Source organism: Musa acuminata, chromosome BXJ2-3, assembly GCF_036884655.1.
Source record: "Musa acuminata AAA Group cultivar baxijiao chromosome BXJ2-3, Cavendish_Baxijiao_AAA, whole genome shotgun sequence".
Classification (NCBI taxonomy): domain Eukaryota; kingdom Viridiplantae; phylum Streptophyta; class Magnoliopsida; order Zingiberales; family Musaceae; genus Musa; species Musa acuminata.
Genome location: NC_088340.1, coordinates 10,967,990 through 10,983,180, shown reverse-complemented (window position 1 = coordinate 10,983,180; position 15,191 = coordinate 10,967,990). Strand labels below are relative to the sequence as shown.

General features: G+C 43.9%; 3 protein-coding genes across 5 annotated transcripts; 2 read left to right on the top strand and 1 right to left on the bottom strand.

Annotated features, from left to right (window-relative positions):
* Positions 1 to 1,348: 1,348 nt before the first annotated feature.
* LOC135582153 (probable E3 ubiquitin-protein ligase RHG1A) lies at positions 1,349 to 6,004 on the top strand. Of its 3 annotated transcripts, XM_065099152.1 has the most exons (7): positions 1,479 to 1,503; positions 2,349 to 2,440; positions 2,706 to 3,933; positions 4,253 to 4,303; positions 4,465 to 4,563; positions 5,117 to 5,275; positions 5,652 to 6,004. In XM_065099152.1, the coding sequence occupies exons 3-7, from the start codon at positions 2,722 to 2,724 to the stop codon at positions 5,775 to 5,777; spliced, it is 1,647 nt and encodes a 548-aa protein (XP_064955224.1). In that variant the 5' UTR covers positions 1,479 to 1,503; positions 2,349 to 2,440; positions 2,706 to 2,721; the 3' UTR covers positions 5,778 to 6,004. The 3 variants fall into 3 exon arrangements, with proteins under 3 accessions (XP_064955223.1, XP_064955225.1, XP_064955224.1); XM_065099151.1 differs by lacking the exon at positions 2,349 to 2,440 and having other exon boundaries at positions 1,349 to 1,503; XM_065099153.1 differs by lacking the exon at positions 2,349 to 2,440 and having other exon boundaries at positions 1,349 to 1,503; positions 5,612 to 5,849.
* A 1,118-nt stretch (positions 6,005 to 7,122) lies between these two features.
* Positions 7,123 to 10,755, top strand: LOC103973141 (uncharacterized). The gene is made up of 3 exons (XM_009387633.3): positions 7,123 to 7,276; positions 9,044 to 9,964; positions 10,542 to 10,755. Exons 2-3 carry the CDS (start codon positions 9,057 to 9,059, stop codon positions 10,576 to 10,578), a joined length of 945 nt encoding a protein of 314 aa, XP_009385908.2. The 5' UTR covers positions 7,123 to 7,276; positions 9,044 to 9,056; the 3' UTR covers positions 10,579 to 10,755.
* A 740-nt stretch (positions 10,756 to 11,495) lies between these two features.
* LOC103973153 (AP2-like ethylene-responsive transcription factor AIL5) lies at positions 11,496 to 13,862 on the bottom strand. Its single transcript, XM_009387644.3, has 9 exons — positions 13,778 to 13,862; positions 13,379 to 13,649; positions 13,160 to 13,242; positions 12,985 to 12,993; positions 12,806 to 12,894; positions 12,663 to 12,736; positions 12,462 to 12,512; positions 12,296 to 12,372; positions 11,496 to 12,227 (listed from the first exon to the last, which is right to left on the bottom strand). The coding sequence occupies exons 1-9, from the start codon at positions 13,860 to 13,862 to the stop codon at positions 11,719 to 11,721; spliced, it is 1,248 nt and encodes a 415-aa protein (XP_009385919.2). The 3' UTR covers positions 11,496 to 11,718.
* Between the last annotated feature and the right edge of the window lie 1,329 nt (positions 13,863 to 15,191).

Genomic DNA, 15,191 nt, shown 5'->3' with positions numbered 1-15,191 from the left:
GCTCGGCAGTCTACGGCCGAGGGATATGGCAAAGGCCGGGGGACTCGACTCAGGCAGGCAGGCCGCGTTGAGGTGGACTCGGGCAATCTATGTCCGAGGGTTCTAGCAAAGGCCAAAGGATGTGACTCAGGCGGGCAGGCCATGTTGAGGTGGACTCGGGCAGTCTATGTCCGAGGGATCTGGCAAAGGCCGAAGGAGGTGACTCAGGCGGGCAGGCCGCACTGAGGTGGACTCGGGCAGTCTATGTCCGAGGGATCTGGCAAAGGCCGAAGGATGTGACTCAGGTGGGCAGGCAGTGCTGAGGTGGACTCGGGTAATCTATGACCGAGGGACACGGCTCAGGCGGGCAAGCCGTCCTGAGGTGGGCTCGGCAATCTATGGCCGAGGGGCGTGGCTCGGGCCGAGAGACACGACTCAGGCAAGCAAGCCGCCTTGAGGTGGGCTCGACAGTCTAAGTCGTTCGGGTGATCACACGACATTCCGAGCCCTCCTTCTAGTGCCAAAATATTGGTGTAACCAACCTGGGAGCCGTGGCCTCGGGGCCGACGCGGCTCAGTTCGCGTCCGGACGACGGGTATCTCCCGGGGCGTCCCTCGAGCCCGCGGGGTCGGTTCGGTGCGATGGTCCGATCGGGACGGGGTCGCCATTTCCTCCGGGCAGGGATTCGTCGTTCGCGCATCCGACGGGGACCCTCGGCTTCGCACCTGCACAAAGGTCGGGTCGAGCTTCCCTCGGCTTCGCACCTGCACAAAGGTTGGGTCGAGAAGCTCGACCCGACCCCCTTCCCGACCTGACCCCTCCGACGATCAAGTTAGAAGATGTGGAGGGGGTTTCAGATGAGGAAGTGTTTTAGAGTGTCTCGCCCCCCACTTCCGTTCAGAATGCGAGGGTATTTATAGGGAAGCTTATTGTTGTTTGATGTGCCCACTTACAGGAGGTAGGCTGGTAGCGTCTGACATGGGCATTGGCGTGGCGTGAAGAACCGAGCCTGAGTAGGCGTTAATGCGCTTAGGCTGGTGTTCCGGTTCGGTTGATCGAGTATAATCACGTCGATCGAGACGTGAGGCGTCGGCTGACGTCAGCCGAGTCTTATCATAATTACTATCCTCGTCATTAGGTCTTTTGGATTCGGTGAATCGAGGGAGGCAAAGGAGGTGAGGATTCGGCTTGATCGACGGGGAACCGCTGCATGTCCCTTTATTTTGGGAACATGGGTCGGACCCCGTCGATAGGATCAGCGGAGGAGGAGATGCAGCAGTTCCTCATCAACGGCCAATCGGCATCGGGTCACCGTCCGATCCGGTCTTCGCGCGCCATGGGTCGGACCCCGACGGCCGAGATCCGGTCTCGATGCCGAACCGGGAGGCGTTCGGCCGGCTCTTTGACCACTGTTCCTTTCTGGTGCCCATCGGCTGGTTTGCCTTTTGGGTATTAAAGCTTCGCTCCCCGCCGTGTCTCAACTCGATGCCGAACGATTTCTTCGGTCGCCGAGGAAAACACGAGGTTCTCTTTCTCTTCTTCCCTCTTTCGGTTCTCAAATTTGTAAACGATCAAGTTCTTGCGATAAAACTACGATCTTGTCCTCCCAACTAGAGAAAGAATTGATCTTGAAGCATAAGAAGTTGCCTGTTTTTTGGGGTTTTGAGCGTCTTCTCGGCCAAGAAGGGCGGATTGTTGTTGCTTCTTGTGTTTTCATGGATTGGCGTGTGCTCATGCAAGCTTTTATTTGCTTTAATCTCCTCTATACCCAGGAGTTTTGCCTTCTGTGATAATGACCTGATTCTTGGTTATCGGTGTATCTACCTTATATCTGTATCTTGATTCTTGGATATCTTTTAGTTGCCGTAGCAATTTCTTCTTGCGTTTGTTGCTGCTTTTGGTGAATCTTGAATCTTCTGTTCTGCGCTTGTTGGTCGTGATGAATTTGGATTAGATGGAAGATGAAGATGCTCCTTTTCGCGTCGAAGAAGAACAGAACGATTCCTTTGAACACCAAAATAGAAAGATCTATCCACGATGGCCTTTGGCTTCTAATTCTGCTCTAATGTTACCATCATCGTTTTTCTTTTTTTTTGATGTCCTGTTTGATGTCTTTTACTAAAAGAATTGATTTGATGGTTGAATTTGAATCCTCGGAGCTGTGTTATGCTACTTGCTGATCTGTATTTCCATCCATGTCCTTACCTGCTATATCTGGTTTGCTTATGGCCTTAAAACAACCATAGTGCATGCATTCTTTTCTCCCAATCAGTGTTTATTGGGAATATGATTTCTCTGGATTTTTGTTTATTATTAGCTCTACATATCAGAAATTTAATCTTTATTTATAGTCTTTTCATCGATTTCAGAAATTTTTTGAAGGTTCCTCCTTCCAAATGGGCTCTGGAAGTCGTAAAGCAGGGCCCTATCTTGCCTAACTTTGCTATGGCATTGGTTATTAGTGAGTTGTTGATAGGCTGATATCTTGGTTACTTGGATTCCGTTGATCTTTTTTGAGTTAAAAGTTATTCTTTAGGTGACTACACTTGGTAAGAAAGGCTACAGCCATGATGACAATATGTTTCTAGGGGTAGTTTTTGTTCTTCCTGCCTAGAAAATTTTCATTCCCATGTCATGCTGAGAATTTAATTTGTTACTCTTTATACAGAAAATTTGTGATGCTGATGGATTAAAGTAACTTGTTTTTTTGTTTTCGTTTCCTACAGGTGTTTTCGCTGTGGCATGGATGGTTCCAAGGGTAGAAGGACCGCTACCGGAATAAGTTTTTCCAGAGGTGGTTGCATTATTACTCTTAGAGAACAAAACTACCATGATAGAAGTGTCCGATGCTGTAGCCGGTTGGGATGTAGTGCTAGTCTCTATGCCATGAAAGGCACCCAGGTAGGAAAACAGGACAGAGCTTCCTTCCACTCAGGACCGTGTCAATCATTATCTGCTAATGGTTTTAGAAAGCCTCAACGAGGACAAAGATCCAGTTGTTCTCGTGAAGAAGCAAATGTTGCAGAAAGCCGTAATACCCGAAGAGATAGTGATAAACCCAAAAGTGGTAGAAGATTCACAGGTATAAAAGATTCAGACTCCAACCGAAGAGTAGAGAATAAAAAAGACTTGCACTCTGTCCCGTTAAGTCCATTAGTTGGATCTGCAAAGCTTCCCTGCTCATCAGATAGTGCAACTGGAGGAGTGGGGTCCAGCAGGATGAAATTGAGATCAATAACATCTAAGGAAGCCGCTAGACAGTCTAGATATCGTTATATAGAAAATTCGAGTGCATCTGGTAGCACCAGCATGACTCATGGGGATGCTTCACATGATATGGCATCCAGGTCAGAGGTCTTTGGTGTGGAAAATCCTAGAGGAACAGACATATCCAATGTTCTTGCACCAGAGTGTAGCTCTGCTGATTCCAGAAGTAGCAGAGCAGATAATAATTTAAGAATGAGATCCCTCAAAAGGGGAAGTTCATCTTTCAGAGGCAGAGGCCGAATCCCATCCTCAAATGGATCAAATCCAGGTACTTCAGACCTGAGTGTATCTCTTCCGGAGCATTTAATATCTTATCAAGCTACAAGAGGATCCAGAAACCAATCTACCAATAAGGTTGTTGTCTCAGTCAGAACAAGGCAGCCACCTAGGGGTGATACTAGAATAAGACCAGTAGGACAAGTAGATGAGTCCATTTTGGCACCAATGCCTCTAACTGTTACCCAACAGTCACAATGTGAATCAGGAGCTATTCCTCAAAGTTCATCGAGATCATCCGCAGATTTTCATCGTTTTTACCAGAATATACATGGAGATCCTGGAACCAGCACTCAGATTGCTCCTAGGAGACAAATTCATGAATCTGCAGCCAATCGCCTGCATATATTTGATGCTCTTTTACAAGATAGAGATGGCTATCCACACTTAAACATGGGAGGAGTTGCTGAGGTATTACTGACTTCTACATCGTAATGCTTCTCCTTTATAAACTTAGTCTACATAATTTATACATTGAACACTGGGTGCGTACAGTTGCAATGCAAGCAATGTGTGGAACAAGCAAAATCCTTTTGGGCATTATGATGTATAAATGCAGCTGTTTCTATTCATCTCAGTTTCTTCTTCTTAATTTATTTTGGATCACAAAATATTTTATTTGAGGATGTACTTAGTTTCTTCTGTTTTCTTTTTATGGTTTTTTGAAAATGCCTGGTGTAGAATTACCTCTAATAATTTGAAAGTTACTCAGATGTCTTTTGACATGCAGGTGTTATTGGCAATTGAGAGGATTGAACAAGATGAAGGGTTAACACACGAGGTTGTTATCTGCGTTCAGCTCCACAGATAGCATGCTTTTAATTATAAGAGCTATTTTATAAATCCAAAAATGCATGAAAAATCAAATTGGACTTTCTGGCAAAGTATTTATTTTATTCTTATTATATTATGCCATTAACAGCTGTGACATTATCCTTGCAGCAATTATTGGCCCTTGGCAATCATTTGTCTTTGGATAGCCGAAGTTTCCATGACCAGTACAGAGACATGAGAATGGACATAGATAATATGTCATATGAGGTTTGTTCTACCTTTGAGCCATGTGTAGTATCATGAAACTTGCTGATGAATATTTTCTTGAGTTCTCATCGACGGAAGAGAAATTTTTTTAACTTTCATCCGTAAGTCCTAAATATGTTTAATGTTGGGTGTTCACGATTCAAATTACAGTGGTTTGGTGATTCCTTTGGGAATAACTATTATGAGAATGTCATTCATTCTTCTGTTGTATCTGCATTTCTTTGCTAGTACCAAAGTGATTCAAATGAAAAAGTTGCTCGAACAAAGTGTGATCCACTAGTTCTTTACATTGCACCGATAGTACTCTCTTATCTGCAATCAACAACAAGATGGTTTATTGCACTACATTAATTCAAATGTAGCTGTTTAAGGTCAAGCAGCTCCATATTTTTATTGTCATCTCATCTGTGATAAAAAATAGAGCAGTTAGTGGCCCAGAAATATCATTGTTTTCATTCTTATTAGTCTCCATTTTTCTGGGAATTTTTGAGGTATCAGAGTTTGTTATGAATTTACAGCCAAGCATATCTAGTAACTCTACTTCCTTGAGCAGGACTTGTTAGCCCTGGAAGAGAAGATGGGTACTGTGAGCACAGCTCTCACAGAGGAAGCTTTATCAAGGTGCTTGAAGAGAAGTCCCTACATGTCTGCCTCTTTGATCTCCGGGATCTCTGGACGTGACGAGGATGAAGTCAAATGCAGCATATGCCAGGTACAGTCAGTCCTCTTGGCCAGACTTTCAAGATAGTTCATATCGAATTTTATTTGCACCATCAAAATTGTTTTTTTGCCGCGGAATGCACAATCGCTTGCTCTTGAGCTTTTCGTTTCTTGTCGTAGACAAGACACTTGTTTTTCTACAGTCCGGTAATACCATAACAAGAATAAACTGTAGAGTTCTAATTATTAGATCCATAATTTTACTCGAGAGTTACAAGTATTTAAATTTTTATTTATAATTTTTAAGTAAGATATTTCTTTATCTCTTCTGGTACTATTGACACTAAATGGATTTTTGTGGCTCTCCAATACGTTATATCCATCTCAGCCACAGCAATCAATCAAACTGAAATCCTAAGTTTTCCCAGGAGGAATTTGTTATGGAAGACGAGGTGGGGGAGTTGGTGTGCAAGCATACGTACCATGCAGCATGCATCCGCCGATGGCTTCAGCTAAAGAACTGGTGCCCTATCTGCAAAGCCTCCCTCTTGTAATAAAGCCTGCCCTCAAGAAAAGATGTGGTATTTATTCTTATGCATTGGCCAACGAAAGCTTGCATTTCTTCAGCTTTCAATGGGGACACAATAAACCTTGTGTGTGTGCGTGTGTGTGTTATGGCCTTCTTCACCAATCCGTTCCTTTCTTGGTTGGCTGGAAAACCATACTTACCGAACAGAGTATATTGCAACTTTCTTTTTTTATATTAGAAGTTTATGTGTCATTGGGACTGCTCGTTACAAAGGTTAATATCAAATTATCTCAATATAAAATTTCCACGAGTCAAACAAATACCGGATATTTTATTTGGGATCAAAGCTTGCTTATCGTGAAAGAAACGTAAGACAATCTGATCGTGGATTGCCACCTGGATGATAACATCTGCGGTAGAACCTATGCCTCTCTCTTGCGGTTGTCAGCAGGAGCATGGTCCTTTAACCCTTGCTCACCTCGATCTTCGAGAGGGTTTATAACGAGCTAGTCATAGGGTGTATTAATCTCCGGTAGTGAGATTCATTCTTTGTGAGTGCTTTTATTTTTTTGTTTTGGTCACCTAATGCAAGTAGCATGTCACCCTTGTCAATCATGATTTTGGGAAGACTTACACATTCGATTGCAAAGGGTATTAAACCCTGTGGTCCAGTTCATCTTTTCGAATGCCTGGTACAAGGGATCATCCCCTGTTCATCCTAAATAAGCTTCGGTCTTGATAAACAATACTCTTGCAATTGTCCTTTCTTGGTACCACCCTCAAAGAGATGAGCTCATCAATTGTCGACATAAATGAACCTTTGGACGATACGAAGGGCACCCTAACGAGCTATTGGCTACATTTTATCGATCGCTCAAGTATAAAAGTCAACTCCAAAGCCTAAAAAAACAAGCTATCTCAATTATTTTTACTTCTCAACTAACTTAACTAATGGAAGGGTCGGATTAAGAATATTCCCCAACGTTGGCCACTTATATAGGATCATCGACGAGGCTAAGGTGTATCTTTAAGAAGCAGCTACTCCAAATCCGCCTCCGACAAAGAAGCAGCTACTCCACGGTCTAATCTCATCCCTTGTAGGCCCTGAATTAGCTTGCACTTCTAGGACTGACCCAAACTGTGACTACTCCACGGTCTAACAGCATCCAGGCAATAACAAAACACAAGATGGCACATCGATTCCACAAACAGTATCGGATCGCAGTTAAAGATCCGCATCCGGGGCTACGCTTCGGATTCAGATTCGAATTCGGGTTTTGGAGCCCCGCCCCGTTGCCGTTTTCTAGCGAATGGAACAGAGAGAGAGAGGAATAGGGAATCCGACCCGTTTAGCATTTCCAAGGGCCTCTTATACCGACGCTGCGCACGCCGACGATTCCATCGCTTCCCGTCGCCTTCTCCCTCTCCCTCGCGAGTCGGGCTTCTTAGGGTTTGGGTCCTTGGAACTACTTCTTCGGTGGCCTGATCTATTCCACTACGATAGCAATCTCCCCAGAGGACACGGTTAGGTTTTTCTTGCTCTATTGGGATTTCGATCTATTATGATCTCTTTTTTCGCATCTTTTGTGGAATTTCTAGTTAATTGCTTGACTTAGGGCCTCTCGTTTCGTCCGGATGATTCGTTGCTGACGATGATGATGAATAACGATGATAATTGTTTAGGGTTTGGGTTTTCTTGCGCTTGTGATTGTGGGTTCCGGGATCATTTAAGTCGGAATGAGTTAATTTGGGTTGGCGCTATATCTGTTGGACTGATTTTCCTGCAACTTGGTTCTGTTTGGTATAAAAGAGTCAATTTTGCACTCATCGGAGTTAACAACCACATCTTGTCTTTATTGACAAGTGTTTTGTCGTTTGATAACCAAGTGGGTCTTGGAACCGAGGAAGCTGACGGGTTCTTTTGATGCTGCGAATTAGGCTTGTGATTGTGTTTTCTGTTAATAGAAGGCCTATCATCACAAGATGTGTGACGTTTGGCTTATACTTGGATAGTTAATATAATGGGTAATTCTAACCTATACATATGCATTCATTATAGCAAGGTATAATAATTATTAATTTGTTGTTTTTTTTTATTGTGCATTCCACTTCTCTCTTCTGTAGTTTTTTTTTTTTCACTTGCACCGACCTTCATTGATTTATGAACACTAGTAGAAAGGACTAATGCAATTATAATTTAATGCTAGCTTCTTTTTGTTTAAATAAAAATATTCTTACCAAACTATGGAGATAGCTACAGTTATGGTTGTTGTGCAGGACCCCTCAGCTAAACATGAGCTGTTGAATCTTTTACCAGTATAGTCCTATTTAACTCTTAATAACCTAAAGTGGGTAGGTTATAGCGAGGGATTCAACGCACACCTTACAATGTATGTGATCTAAGCTTACATGGAGGAAAAGGGGACCTCAGTCAATTGTCTTCAGTTGATACATCGTAATACTGACTCCACCGGACTCGATATGTCCAGTGTGCACATGTCTGTGTTGCATGGTCATAGGATATGTGGACTAGCTAACAGTTGTTTTGTTTCACAAAGACGTTTGCATAGTCGCATGAAAAAGTTTGCCTTATGCTGTACCAAATTTGTTCATTTGCTTGTTGGTCCCACCCATTATTTGGTGTCTGAAGTTACAAATAATGTTGCATGATATTCTCCTTCCATGCATAAATGCGAGTTTATGGCATCATTGAAGTTCAGATGAATGGACGTTGACTGTTTTGATGAAAGTTTTGAGAAAGATGTAGTTGTTAAGATGTGTAAGCTCCTGCTGAAATTAGTTAGGTCTTTGTTGGAAATAGAAGCCTTGACAGAAGAAAGTTGATGATAGCCAACTTTTTGGTATTCTATGGTTGAAGCAGTCTCATTGGCATCAGTGATCAGATGTACTAGATGGGGTTGTCCTGTGCGTGAGTGAAACTTGCATAGTAAAAGTTGAGAAAAAGACTGAACATCTAGGATAGCATATGTGGAAGATTGTTGGCATCGAGGAAGCTTGCTTAGTTAAGAAACGTGACTCTGATTTTGACGAAAATGTCAATTGAGCATAATTAACATAGCTGGGTAAAAGGTTCTGGTCACTTTTCTCGCTTTTGTCTGTATAATAATAAGCAATCATTATCATGCACAACTTCCATGATCTCCGTGTTAACCCAGTATATATATATGCATTACCTGAAAATGGTGCATTATCATCAATCGACATGCAGGCGTTTATAGTCATACCCTATGAAGATCATTATCTTCTTCATCAGTAGTTTTCTTTATACAGGAAGAAGACTGCCATGACTTCAGAAACCTCTCTCGAAAGTGAGAAAAAGATTTATCTGACCTTAGAGGATACACAGTCTAACATTAACTGGGATGATATCGTTTGCCCTATCTGTTTGGATGTTCCGCACAATGCAGTGCTACTTCACTGCGGTTCATATGATCGAGGGTGTAGAGCATTCATGTGTGACACTGATGATTATCACTCCAACTGTCTTGACCGATATAAACGTGCACATGGTTTGCCTACCATCACCACGGTCTCCTCAACTACAACCGGGACACCCACTCAAAGCATTCGAGTAATTCCTTTGGGTTCTGGCAGCAGCCCTACCTGCCCGTTGTGTCGAGGGAATGTGACAGGGTTGGTCGTAGTTGATGAAGTCCGCGCATACCTTAACATGATGAAGAGATGCTGCGAAGAGAAGCAATGTTTATATGTCGGCAACTACATGGAACTGCAACGGCATGCCAAAGAAGAGCACCCTCATTCTCGGCCATCAAAAGTGGACCCAGATAGACAACAAGATTGGGAGAATTTTCAGCGCTCCTCAGAAATGATAGATGTCTTGAGTACTATTCACTCAGAAATGCCACATGGTGTTTTGTTTGGGGACTACATCATTGAGTATGGGGATGAGAGCAGTGATGAATTTGAGGATTTCCCTGGAGATGACGGCAATTGGTGGACCTCTTGTATTCTCTATCATGTCTTCGACAACTTCAGGTCAACGATAGATCGGCAGAGATTAAGAAATGAAGAGACAAGTAGAGTTCAAGCTAGATCATTCTATGATGCTCATATGGATGATGGTTCAACGTCATCTGCTGACATGCCAGAATACCATTTTGATGGAAGTGATGAGGAGTTTGGAGAAGCAGATGATGGAGCAGCATCCAGGGGAAGCCAGAGTCACCGCAGGTAGTTCAAAAATTCATCTCATCAGTGTTTCTCTATTTCAGACTTAAAATTTACTCTGACAGCACCATTCAGTTCCTTCTGCTTGTTAAGCTATTTTCAGACATGAATTTAGATTGCACATGATGATATTGTTTTTCCTTGATTTTGATGACCAAGAAGAGCCGATCATTATCATTTCAAACAAACGAAGGGAACATAAACCTCAATTGACATACTAGGGCTGCTTTTTGTGTGTTGCAAGATATTTAAAAGCAGAAATTAACTAGATCCCATTACTTGTAAGAGCTGCACGAATGCGTCGATGGTTTCTGCAAAATCTCAAACTGGCTTTTTGTTCATACAATTTTCTATCAGTTTATGGTAGATCTGCTTAAGACCTTTTTTTGTTTTTTCAGCATCTCGTCCATCTCTTGCAAAACCACTGACATGATTTGCAGATTCATAAATTTGTATCACAAGTTTCTATTGGTGTTTGGAAACTATTGGCTGTACCACGAGAAGAGGGGGGGTGTGGTGTGGTGTTGTTGTTGGCGTCTGATTGCCCGGGGGCTAATGTTTCTTCCACATCATCCTGCAGCTACAGGAGGCGCAGGTCTCGATTCCAAGAACACTAGCGTGTTACCGACCGCAGTCAGTGGGAGGTGCCTAACCTTCGTCTCTTTATGGTTGTTGGCCAAAAAGTTCCACGACTCTGTTACCATTGTAAATGATTCCATGCTGCTCGATGCTCCATGTTCCTGTTTGAAACAAAGCTTGGTTATATAACAATCCTATTAGTTCTTTTTGTTGCCTGCCAGGTGCCTAATTCCTGTAAGAAAGACTCTGGTCATTCGATGCTTTTTCATTTTTCTAGGTCACCGTTGTTCTCAAGTGTGCCAAAAAAGCTTGTTTCTTTTACAGTATCGGTGGCCTGATAATAATAATAATAATAGTTATTATTACAGGTTACGATTGTACGCGGGAATTAAAGACTGTAGAGAGTTGCACTGCCATCAAAAGTCAGATGGCAGTCATCCACTGAAGGGTGCAACAAAGGACGCTAGAAGTAGCCATCAATGCCTGACTGACTTCATTATAATTCCCCAACCTGCCAAGTACTCAGTGATGCTAATGATTCATTCCTATCCATTCTCCTCGCCCTCAAAAAACAGGCACGCCCTCGGTCTTGTTTGCTGACCGCGGCTCTCACCTTCGCAGAGCGACGATGGACCATTGCCCGGTACTTTGCGATCCAGAATGAAACTGTGCAAGTACGGAGAGGCCACGATGAAGCTAAACACCACCGGCTTGTTTCCTCCACGGAACTACAACATGAACAGTAATCTCGTACTCGAATCTAGCTCATTCAACTGAGCTACTGATCATCGCAGTCTTCAAACGTTGTTGGAAGAATAAGGTTTTGCATCCCAACAAAACGAGAACGATGCGGCCAATAATTATCCATATATATATATATATATATATATATATATATATATATTTGTGTGTGGGGCGTACGTTTGTCCTTTGAAATGTGTCAAAAGATTGGTTCCTTAGGTGCAGAAAAGAAAGAAATATAAAGCTACTGTTTACAGCTGCATTGATGATGATATCACAGTGAAACGTCAGCAAAAGGATGAGCACTCAAGTAAAAGAAACATGACCAGGGGAGCTTTCGAGTCTCACGCCGAACCACCGAATGCACCATGTCGGCTTTCGCATTCTCGTATTCTGCGTGGAGCAGCGGTGGCACCTTATGTCCCTGTTCCCCTCCATCATTCCGTTCCATGAAGAGGAGCATGCAAGGCTGCCACACCATGCTTTGCGTCCTGGTGGTCGTAGTAGGAGTCCGCTGCTGGTGTCCCGGTGGGCGCAGCACAAGGAAAATAAGCGCAACCATGCTCCTGATGCTGACTGCTACCACCCCTCGCTTGACCCACGCCGCTGCCAGCCGCAGCGAAGTCCAAGGTACTGCCGGATCTGAACGATTCAAACACTGACGGCGGATGGCTCCGCTGGTGCTGCTGCTGCTGATCCAGGGCAAGCAGGGGCAGGAATTCTTGGTGTTGCACCAACGCCAAGGGTTGTGATCCGGGACAGTAGGACGCCGGCGACGGCGGCTCCGGAACCCTCGAGGCCTTGCTAGACGCCCCGCCCACCGGAAGGTCGCTGTTGAGGATGCGCTCCACGTCGTAGCGGCTCATGTCGAAGTTGGTCACCGCGTTGAGCCCCCGGAACTTGATCGCCGCTATGTCGTAGGCCTCTGCCGCTTCCTCCTGCGTGCCTGCACTCGTCCATGTCATCCATCTCCACATCATGTGGGAACGATCGCTTTGATGATCGCGCACTTACTAAAAGTTCCGAGATACAGGTCTTTGTTGCCTGCGACTCGCCCTATCCTCGCCTGCCATCGCCCGTGTTGATGGTGTCTTGCAATTGTTCGGATTCGAGCATTAGTTTTACAGGATGAACAAACCTAATCAACCTTCTTTCTCCAAATATGATGAATCTGACCAACCTGGTGACTCCTCTGTACATGGAGGCTCCTCTGGAGAAGCCACTACTCCTCCTGCTCGACAAAGCAAAGCCGAAGTCGTATGTGACTTGAATCCCACACCAGCATGAGGACGTACGTACGTCTGCATGGCGTTGGTACGTACGTGCCCATGATTCATTGATTGCTACTACGATAGATATCTAGAAACAGAGACGGCCCAACCTTCGGAGTGCCGCAACGAACTCCTGTCGCGTCATGTTCTTCATCTCCTGCAACTCCTCCTCGTAGTCCGACACCTACATGTAAGTACGCATACATAAGGTGTGGTGGTATGTAAGACAAAGATGGCCCCCATGATCACCTACCGGGAAGTTGGTGGTGGTGTTGGGACCCCAGTATTTGAGCGCCGCCAAGTCGTACGCCCTGGCCGCCTTCTCCTCCTTGTCATACCCTCCTACATGTTATTGTTCCGAACAGATGAAATGATGATGTAATGTTAATTTGCTCTACGTATTTGGCCCTGATTGGGACGAGAAGAACTCACCGAGGTAGACTGTGGCATGCAGAAAAAGACAGTCCATCTTCCAGTGAAAACATGCCACGTGCGAAAAAAGAAAATAGAGAGAGAGAGAGAGAGAGAGAGAGAGAGTGAGTGAAGATGAGATTTATGGCAAAATAGAATGGAGAAAATTTAGGCGGCGGCGAGAGCTCAGGCGCACCTTGACGGCCTTTCCGGCTTTGACCTTCCCGGCGGCAGCTGTTGTCCCACAGGTGAGCTTCGTACCTCCCCGTCCACCTATGCCTTACCCAAAATGCCTCCATGTTAACCAAAAATACGCTCCCGAGTTGCGGCTGCTCACATCCATGCAAGCCAAGCATCCAGCTTGCATGATTTCGGAGCCATGCTAAATGGCACTACGCTATTGGCATTGCAGTACCTCGTGACGCCACGGTAGATGGACGTCCTTTGGCCGAACGTGTCCATCACTTTCTTCGGGTCCGCCACGGCTAAGGAGGTGGACTCTGGCTGCTCTGCTGGAGAAGCCCGTACGATTCCAGCGGCGATGCTCCTCAAGTCCGAGTCATAACCGCCATCAAATTGTTCTCCAAGTGGATGATCTCCGGGGCTGCTGAGGAACTCCTCCAGCTTCGGCGCCTCCGCCGCCACAGTCTTCATGTCCACACAGTCGTTGCCACCCTCGTCTCCACCTGAATCCGAGACGAGTTCAACACAAAACGAAAATAACAGCTTAGATCAGCAAGCCCGCAAAGTTTCGTACTAGCAATCACAAGAAACAGTGAAAGAAAGAGAGAAGCAGGGTGTTGGGATAAGAGACCATGGAGAGCAGAGGCAGAGAAAGCTTGGAAGAGAGAAGGGTGTTGGGAGAGGGAGAAGGCGAGCCAGGGGTGAGAAGTGTCCATTCTTCGTTACGAGGAAAGCGCAGTGGCTATTCACGGTTCAGATATAAAGAAAAAGAAGGGACTCGGAGAAACACAGATTCAAAAGGAGCAATACGGAAGAAAGACCAAAAAGGAGAGAGAGACAGAGTGAGGGGGAACACGAAGCACGAGGTTCCTTTAATATACCATGCTACGCTGGTGATGTAATCTTGACATAAAAATAGGGAGGATCGAGTATGAGTGGGATAAGGGTGGGGCAAGTGGAGGCTTTTCACGCGCCGTAAGGGCGGCGTTCTTGACCAAACGTAAGAAGCGGAGGAATCAGAGGATGTGATGTTCCTTCAGAGCTCTCTTATGTCGTTCAGCTTCGTTGCAGACGGCCACAGTGTGATGACAGGTTGGGGATTGCAATCATGGAAGCAGGATAGCGTTCGGAGATCGGTGGGGGGAAGGTAACGATGCGTTGTATGGAGTCCGGGGAGCATGTGGAGAGGTATGGCGACACGAGCGGCCATGCTGAGTGGAGTAAACAAGAGGGAAATGCCTGACACGTGACAGAGGATCAGGATATAGATAAATAGGGAATCATAATTTTATATTATATATATATATATATATATATATATTTATTTATTTCTTTAATTAATTTATCATTTGATATATAATTTAAATTTTTTTTCAAATATCTATAAATATATATTACCTAGATGACTAAAATCATCAAACTTTTACGGTAATTCTTGATGAAGTTTCTTGATTTTATTTTTACAAGTAAGAGTAATTGTATTAAGTATAAAGTATGTATAGACTAAAGTCAAAAACCTCTTAAAAGTAATCTAGGAGAGTGCACCCTGGGAGGTGGAATAATCTCACTCCATCAAACTTATTTTCAAGAGTAGTAAAATAAAAATTAATTTTATTGAAAAATCTAGTCATGACTACGTATACTGTATACTATGATTTATTACTGTAGTCAATAGAAAATAAATGCAATGTCCATGCATGGACTACTTGTGAATACATCATATTATTGAAATGTTTAACCACAAAATATATTCCATTGTTCATCATCATTCCTGATATTATTAACTAATGGTAAATTGAATCTTTCTCTCTACTTGTTAAGTACTTAATTTTTGCTCTATACATGATCTAAGTCTAAGAATCTCAATCACAAGTTGAGCAATGTTTTTGTTATGACACTCAAATATTCTGCCACACATCTCCTGCACATCTGAAAGTAACATTTGTTAGTTGTATAAGAAACTTTTTTCTTAAGAAGTTTTGCATGAGTATTTCTAATTCTTGATATAAGTTTAACTATAGTAGCTTATTGAGTTCAAATCTCAT

Excerpts from the sequence above, each read along its gene's own strand:
- LOC103973141 (XM_009387633.3), top strand. The coding sequence starts at position 9,057 with ATGACTTCAGAAACCTCTCTCGAAAGTGAGAAAAAGATTTATCTGACC. Across the intron at positions 9,965-10,541 it reads GGAAGCCAGAGTCACCGCAG|CTACAGGAGGCGCAGGTCTC; the intron begins GTAGTTCAAAAA and ends ATCATCCTGCAG.
- LOC103973153 (XM_009387644.3), bottom strand. The coding sequence starts at position 13,862 with ATGGACACTTCTCACCCCTGGCTCGCCTTCTCCCTCTCCCAACACCCT. Across the intron at positions 13,650-13,777 it reads CTCTGCCTCTGCTCTCCATG|GTGGAGACGAGGGTGGCAAC; the intron begins GTCTCTTATCCC and ends TCTCGGATTCAG. Across the intron at positions 12,228-12,295 it reads CCTGTATCTCGGAACTTTTA|GCACGCAGGAGGAAGCGGCA; the intron begins GTAAGTGCGCGA and ends GGACGAGTGCAG.
- LOC135582153 (XM_065099151.1), top strand. The coding sequence starts at position 2,722 with ATGGATGGTTCCAAGGGTAGAAGGACCGCTACCGGAATAAGTTTTTCC. Across the intron at positions 3,934-4,252 it reads ACATGGGAGGAGTTGCTGAG|GTGTTATTGGCAATTGAGAG; the intron begins GTATTACTGACT and ends TTTGACATGCAG. Across the intron at positions 5,276-5,651 it reads TCAAATGCAGCATATGCCAG|GAGGAATTTGTTATGGAAGA; the intron begins GTACAGTCAGTC and ends AAGTTTTCCCAG.